The following is an 8,044-nucleotide window of genomic DNA, read 5'->3' as shown; positions in this document are numbered from 1 at the left end:
TGCAACATACAAAGTTCGTAAGGAATTCATGTCTAAAATTATCTTTAAATGGAATGGGTAATGCTATGGGTCCAAACCCAAACCAAGAGCTACATCGACGACCGCACATTTTATGGAATGCACAGTAGGGAACAGAAAAACTCAGGATTTGTTGGGAGTCTAGACGCTTGTATTTCCACTAGGGAAACACAGGAAAGCAAGTAAGAGGTTTCACGAAGTCAGGCCTTCAAGAGCCAGGGGGTGCTGATCCAGGTGTGGTCAAGAAAAGGCCTCCTGGGCTACCTGAACCGTCCGGTCTAGATAACCAATCTCCCAGCCGTCATCCTCGCTCTCGCTACTCTCGCCTCCACCAGCCACTGCCAAGCCGCGTAGCGCACCAGCCGCCATGCCCGCCGACATCTCCCTAAGCACACTACACCGCCCGCCAGCTCCCCTGGCGCCTGCGCACTGGGGGAGCACGCAGGGTTGCGCGGGAAGGTGCGCATGCTGGCGCGGAGGCCTTGATCTCTCAGGCGCAGGCGCGTGGGCATGCGTAGTGGCCCTCACCTTCCCTCTATCGGCAACCAGCCTTGCGGTCTAGGTAGATGCAATGCTGCCTAACGTGGTAGGGTCTGTGGGCCTGAAGCAGCTGAGAGGACTCGGGGGTCACGCTTCTAGCCAGTGCTTCCAATTCATTTCCGGGACTTACTCTTCATTCTTTTTACGGTATTTGTTTGATGAAGTTCTTGATCTTCAAGGAACGCCCTACTTTCGGTGAGCATAATGGGGATTAAAATGCCAAGTAAGACTAGGCTTTCTCCCTCATCCCCTTCATCCCCTCATCCCCCTCATCCATGAGGATGAAGAAGAAAGCCTGTTAAACATGCGACCCCTGGAAGAGGGACAACTCTTGGCCAGAATACAGATGGGAGCACTATCCTTACATTCAAAAAAAGCTGTCAGACAAATGAGAGCTGACAAAGGAGCCAAGAGAAAATGCCATTCCACAGGAAGAATTCTTCCTTTAAATTTCATGTGACCTCAGATCTCAGCTTAGATTTGGAAACTTCAAGCCACCAAAACACCTTCCCAGCTAGACACTGGGTGCCCTAAAGGAAAAAGTCAGTCAACAAAGGGGGAGTTGGGGAGAGAGTGGATCAAAGTGCTAGGAAGAAGAAATGATTTAAACTTTCAGAGAGTAAGTAAATAATACAAACAACTCCAGGTGAAAGCAGCCCAACCTCAAATTGGCTTTCTGCATCTAACTTCTGGATGAAATGGTAACACATTAATTATCTTTGCCACAGAAAAGTGGATCCATCAAGGAATAAGGCACGTTTGTGTTCCTTGAGATGATTGTTTTAAAAGATTTTATTTATTTGTTTGACAGAGAAGTTGGGAAGCACAAGCAGGGTGAGCAGCAGGCAGAGGGAGAGGGAGAAGCAGGCTCCCCTCCGAGCAGGGAGCCCCACGCGGGCTCTATCCTAGGACCTTCGGATCATGACCTGAGCCACCCAGGCACCTCCGTCAAGATAATTTAAAAGGAAAATCATACCCCATTCTTTAAAAGTTTTTGTAATACTTTTTTTTTTCCTTAAAGAATTTCCAGTGTAAGATTTTGAAATTATTTCCTTCACTTTCACAGATAAGTATTTTTAAGTAGTTTGGTTATTTTAGGACCCACCTGTGTTTTCTAAATGCGTTCCTTCAGTAAGTGTTATGGATCGTTGCATACAACCAGGTGCAACTAGGTTTGGGGAGACAACATCAAAGATAAACCAAGCTGCCTCAGGAGTTCACATTTTAACCAGGAAAGACAATAAGCAAGTAAACAAATAAATAAGGCTATTGCAAATTAGAGGTGCCACAAAGTAGATAAGTGTGCTGGGTTTCTGGAATCAAACCACTTAGGTTTCCCAGCCAAACCACTTACTGCCATTAGCTGTGTGCCCTCGAGCAATTTAGCCTCTTTCTTCTGCTTCACTTTCCTAATCTGTAAAACGGAGATAATGATAGTATCCACCATATAGCGTTGTTTGAATAAAGTAAATAAAGTAATGGGCTCGGCATAGGGTTAGTCTCAATGTAAGAGGTAAATAAATTGTAGCTACTATTATTATTATTACTATTTTAAATAAGGTAGTTAGACCAGAGTAGAATTCTGAATGACAAGAAGCCAGCCATAAAAAGTAGGAGAGCAGAGCTTTCCTGGCAGAGGAAATGGCTAGTACCAAGGTCTGAAGGCAGGAAAAAGCTTGCACCCAGTCCTGAGACTAAAGTAGGCAAGTGAGACTTCTTTAAGCAGGTGACGTCAAAGGCAACCACACTGTTTTGCATCACAAGCAAAATTTAAGGCAGCACTTCCTTCAAGAAGGACCTTGCAATTCTTATATTTTGCATCTGGGCATCTTACTTATTTCATCCTTGCCCTGCTTGGACCAGAAAGGAAGCCTGAGGTTGGACCATCATGAAGGAAGGGGTATGTAATGAGAGGATGTTATGGAACTTAAGTAGTTTGGATTTTACTTTAAGAACAATATAACATTAACTATTTTTCAACTAATGAAAGACATTCTGGTGTGTGTGTGTATTGGAAGACACTCAAACTCTTTCATAAAGAAGGTTTTGGTCTAAGCGTTTGGCTAATTAGTGGTACCATTTACTAAGATGGGGGAAGACCAGAGGATAAACTTGAAGATGAAATGAGCATCTCAAAATTAATGTATTCAAAATGAAACTCTGAAGTGTAGCTGTCAAGTGGGTAGTTGGGTGTTCATGTAAGGAGCTCAGGAGAAAGACTGGTCTTAGAGATATAAATTTGGGAATTATACCCATATTGTTATTGTATACACATATTGATTACACACAACAATCAATACACATATTGATTATTAAAAGTTGGGAATTTACCCAGCAAGATTTTATTTTTGGAAATATACATGCTTTGGATTGAATGTTTGTGTTTCCTTTCCCCCAAAATTCATATATTGAAACCTAATCCCTAAAATGATGGTATTTGGAGGTGGGGCCTTTGGGAGGTGATTAGGTCATGAGGGCAGAATTTCATGAATGGGATTAATGCCCTTATAAAAGAGACCCCAGGAGCTCCCTTGCCCCTCCCACCACGTGAGGGCACAACCAGATGCTCTATGAACCTGGAAGTGAGCTCTCACCAGACACTGAATCTGTCAGTATCTTGATTTTGGACTTCCCAGCCTCCAGAATGGTGAGAAATAAATTTCTCTTATTTATAAGTCATCCAGTCTGTGGTATTCTGTTACAACAGCCCAAACAGACCATGACAATAGATAAGATAGTTCCAGAATTTATGTGGAAAGGCAAAGGAACTAGATAGCTGAAACAATTGTGTGAAAGAGGAATAAAGTAAGAGGAATTTCTCAACTTGATTTTAAGTCTTACTGTGTAGTTACAGTAATCAGGACTGTGTGGTATTGGAGAAGGGATAGACACGTAGATCAGTGGAACAGAACAGAGAAGCTAGAAATAGACCCACACAAGTAAGACCAAATGATCTTTGACTAAGGTACAAGAAGAATTCAGTGGAGCTTCCTTAACATTTTCAACAAATGATGCTGGATCAACTGAATATCCATAGGTTAAAAAAAAATGAATCTATCTAACCTTCATGTCTTCTATTAAAATTAACTCAAAATGGATCATGAACACAAATGTTCATAGCAGCATTATTTCTTTTAGCCAAAAAAGTGGAAACAACTCAAATGTCCATCAACTGATGCGTGGATAAACAAAATGTGATATCCATACCATATATATTAGTTTCCTAGAACTACAATAACAAATTACCGTAAGCTGGGTGGCTTATAACAACAGGAATTTATTTTGTCACCATTCTGGAGGCTGGAAGTCTAAAATCAAGGTGTCACCGTCAACCATGCTTTCTCTGATGATTCTAGGAGAGGATCCTTCCTCACCTCTTCATAACTACTGGTGGTTGCTGGCAATCTTTGGTTTTCCTTGGCTCCTGGATGCATCTCTTTAATTTTTTCCTCTATATTTACAAAGCATTCTTCTCTGTGTGTCTGTGTCTCTGCATGCCTGTGTTGTCTAAATTTTTTTCTTCTTGTAAGTCATATTGGATTTAGGGCTCTCTCAGTTCAGTATGTCCTCATCTTAACTTGATTACATCTACAAAGTTCCTATTTCCAAGGAAGATCACATTCACAGGTTCTGAGGGGCCATAAATTTGGGGAGGGCACTATTTAATCTAGTATACTATACATATCACTTAGCATAATGTTTTCCAGATCTACACTGTCGCATGTTCTAATCTTCATTTCCTTTTTATGTTGAATAATATGTGGTATTGATTTCAGAAGGTGATTTCAGAAGGTGGCAGGATCCATTGGAAGGTTACTGTACTTGTGGGGGCACCTAGGTGGCACAGTCGGTTAAGCATCTGACTCTTGGCTTTGGCTCAGGTCATGATCTCGGGGTTGCGGGATCCAGCCCTGTTTCAGGCTCTGTGCTCAGTGCAGAGTCTGCGTGAGATTCCTCTCCCTCTCCCTCTGCTCCCCCTCCCCACACACGCTCTCTTTCTCTAAAATAATTAAATAAATAAATCTTTAAAAAGAGAAAGAAGGTTACTCTAATTGTGAACTGGAGAAGGAAAAGGAAAAGTGGAGAGGAGACGATGTATTCAAAATTTATTGTGAATTAGAATCAATAGGAATCAGGGACTGTATATGAGGATGAGAGGGAGAGAGAAGTCAAAGCTGATGTGGTAAGAAATCAGGAAGAAGAAAATGTTTTGAGGAAACAGAGGTAGATTTTGTTCTGCACAGAGACAGTTGAAAATGCCTGAGGAATATCCATGTCCAGGTAAGGTCAGGAGCTCCCTGGAGAGGCCTGGACTATCAGTTCAGCCTTAGAAGTCATCTTCCTAAGAGGTAATAATGGACGTATTAGAGTGATGATATTGTCACGGGAGAAGGGATAGAATGAGATGATGAAAGGGCCAGGAATATATCCCTAGGGAATGACTGTTCTTTTAGGAAGCCACCAAGAAAAGGAAGCAACAAAGGGGACTAAGAAATAGTAATCTTAGAAGCACAAGACTAGGAAGAAATCAATGTCTCAAAAATCTTACATTGAATTGTAGTGTAAAGATGTAACAATAATAGCAATAATGATAATAAATTCATTTTATTGTACTTCCTATATGCCAGTCATTGTTCTAAGGTCTTTACTTATACAAAGTCCCATTAATACTCTCACTGCCCTACTGAGGTACATACTACCTCAATTTTACAGAAGGGAAAATGGAGGCACAAAGAGGCAAAGTCGCCTTCTCAAGGTCATCTACCTGGCAGGGCTGGGATTCTAACTCAGGAAACAGCTCTGCTGTCCATGCTTTTAGTCATTAATTACTATCTAATACTGATGTAGCACTTTCTGCCCTGACACTCATCTAAGCATTTTCATCCATTAATTCGCATAATCCTCACTGTAACTTTTTGAGGTATGTGCTATTTTAAATATGTCTATTTTATAGTTGAGGAAACTGAAGTACAGAAAGTTTATATAAACTGCCCAAGATCATGCAGCCGCTAAGTGGGACGGTCAGAATTCACAACAGGCTCTCTGGCTCCAGAGTGGGAAAGTGAAGCCCACCAAAGCACTCTCTTCTTGAGGGGTGGGGATGGGATACGCATTTCGCCAGTGGGTTTTCACTTTCACACTGTAGCTCTCCTTTCCCAAGCTGATTTCATCTGACTAATAAATCAGACTCGGAATAAATGTTGACTCATTTACAGGTTAATCACAGGCTCATTCCTGGACAGATAAGAAATCGGTGATTTAGTTTTGTCTGAAGTGATTTGGGAATTCCCCCAGGGTGACTTCCTGGAGTGGGTCAGAAAGCCACCTACCCATTGTTAATGACTTCAGTGTTCTGCTTGGTTCAATGATGACAGGAGACTGGTAAAACAAAGGGGGCAAGAAACCAGCTGGATCCGAGAAATAAAAGTTACTCAAATTTAGGTTCTCCTTAGTTCCTGGGCATTTTTAGTTTTCTGTTGTTTAACTTTTAAGCTTTGACTCAGACATGAGTGATGATTAGCTAATACAATTCATTATACCATTACACATGATGATGCTGTATTTTTGTGAAGAACTTGTTTTAAATTTAATGTTATCACATTTTTTTTTATAATTCTTGCTTATTTTCTATGGTGATGTGTGTGGTATCACTTTCAATAATTTGAAAATATTCTGTTGGGATCCCTAATTCTTAATCTTGTCTGTGATCCAGTTGGGTTAACTGCCACTTTTAGGGATAACTTTGGAGGCATAAAAATGGCAAATACATTTTTTTCATTATTAAAATTCATGTTTCATTATTAAAATTCACAAGACAGCCAAGGGGAGAGATAGGCAATATTTAAAAATAATTATATGGTATTAATTGATTCCATAAGTATGTACTGGGCTCCCACTATATTTTCTAGGCATAGAGAATGAAGTTGCAAGGAAGACAGGCTAAATCCTTCATCTCCGAATGTTTAGAGTGTAGTAAGAGAAACAAACAAATATATAAGTGAATATTAGGTAATGATAAGGTCTATGAAGAAAAATTAACCAGGTGAAGGGGATAGAGAGTAATGGAGGCAACTGGGAATTTAAAATCTGGATTTCAGGGAAGACCTCTCTGAAGTGTCTTCTTAGTGTGATAGGAAGTTACAGAGATTTGATTTTCCATTTTTTTTAAAAGATGTATTTATTTATTTGAGAGAGTGAGCAAGCAGAGGGAGGGGCAGAGGGAGAGAATCTTTTCAAGTAGATGCCGCACTGAGCTCAGAGCCTGACGCGGGGCTCAGTCCTACGACCCATGAGATTATGACCTGAGCCAAAACCAAGAGTCAGACCTTAACTGACTGAATCACCCAGCTTCCCCTTGATTTTCCATTTTAAAAAGTTATTCTGGCTACAAGGACAAAAGTAAGTAGGAGGACAAGAATAGAATCAGGAATACCAGTTACAAGTCTGTTACAACATTTTAGGTCCTCAACCCTATCTGTACATAGAATCACTCTGGAGGTGATTCTAGCCAGACTTCATATAAATCACAATTATGTACGAATCTCTGGGAGTAGGGTCCAGGAGTTGATGTTTCTTAAGGTTCCTCTGGTGATTTTAATATGTAGCCAGGGTTGGAAAAAGTGGAAAAAAGATGTCAGGGCTTGGATCTAGAACAGCTATCTATATCCAGTAGGAAAATATAAAAAATTAGAATGTTTAAGTTAAGCTATTAAAACAGGAATGGATCTTTATTTGGATCTGTTTTTTCCTTAAGAAATATGATTAGATCAAAGAACAAAACATATCCTTAAAGACGAAAATAATCATCAGGTAATGATGAAAATGGGTATTGGTTAACAAGCATTAACCAATATAATACAAAGAAGTAATAGTTAGTGAAAATGTTTGTTTATATCATGTTTATTTCTTCAAATATTCTGATATTATCCCAGATTTGAAAATGATTGTAGTAGAATATGGGAGGCTGGATCTAGAGAAGTTATATTTGTAGGTGGCTAGATGTCACATAGAGAGTATGTATGTTTTGTGGAGACAGTAGGGAGATGGAAAGTGAGCTGAAAAAGAAAGACAGGGTCAGGATTGGTCTCCAAATTTAATCCTGAAAAGCTGAGTGAGTGATGATTGAATTTACTGTAATGGGAGCAAATTGGTGGAAAAGCAGGGATATACGTGTCTGTGTGTGTGTAGGTGTGGGTGGCTATTGAAATAAAAAAGTATCACTTTGTACTTCATAATGTAGAGAGTGCTAATCAACTCTAAAACGGGGTGTTAAGTAGAGAGTTAGATAGAGGTTCACAACTGAATTATCAGTTTCCTGAAATAATTGTCTTCAATTTTGTAGCTATTTCTTATTTATATTAACTAGGAAATTTACTCTATTATTTACTTCACTTGTAAAGGCAGCCTTTGTACATTTAAAATTTTTTCCATGTAATTTTACTTTTTTCTTCCTTGATTTTTAATGTATACTCATAAAGCTACTGCA

At 39.8% G+C, this 8,044-nt stretch overlaps 1 protein-coding gene across 2 annotated transcripts in view; it reads right to left on the bottom strand.

The window, feature by feature from the left end:
- The window catches only part of ASZ1 (ankyrin repeat, SAM and basic leucine zipper domain containing 1), a 48,951-nt gene extending 48,552 nt beyond the window's left edge, over positions 1–399 (bottom strand). Inside the window, exon 1 of one of the 2 annotated variants that reach the window (XM_008705798.1) lies at positions 283–399. In XM_008705798.1, the coding sequence (XP_008704020.1) occupies positions 283–399 (117 nt within the window). The remainder of the gene's footprint in view (positions 1–282) is intronic. The other variant, XM_040644071.1, reaches the window with a different exon arrangement.
- Between the last annotated feature and the right edge of the window lie 7,645 nt (positions 400–8,044).

The sequence above is a fragment of the Ursus maritimus genome, unplaced genomic scaffold (genome assembly GCF_017311325.1).
Source record: "Ursus maritimus isolate PB19 unplaced genomic scaffold, ASM1731132v1 scaffold_3, whole genome shotgun sequence".
Classification (NCBI taxonomy): domain Eukaryota; kingdom Metazoa; phylum Chordata; class Mammalia; order Carnivora; family Ursidae; genus Ursus; species Ursus maritimus.
This window is presented reverse-complemented; position numbering and strand designations above follow the sequence as displayed.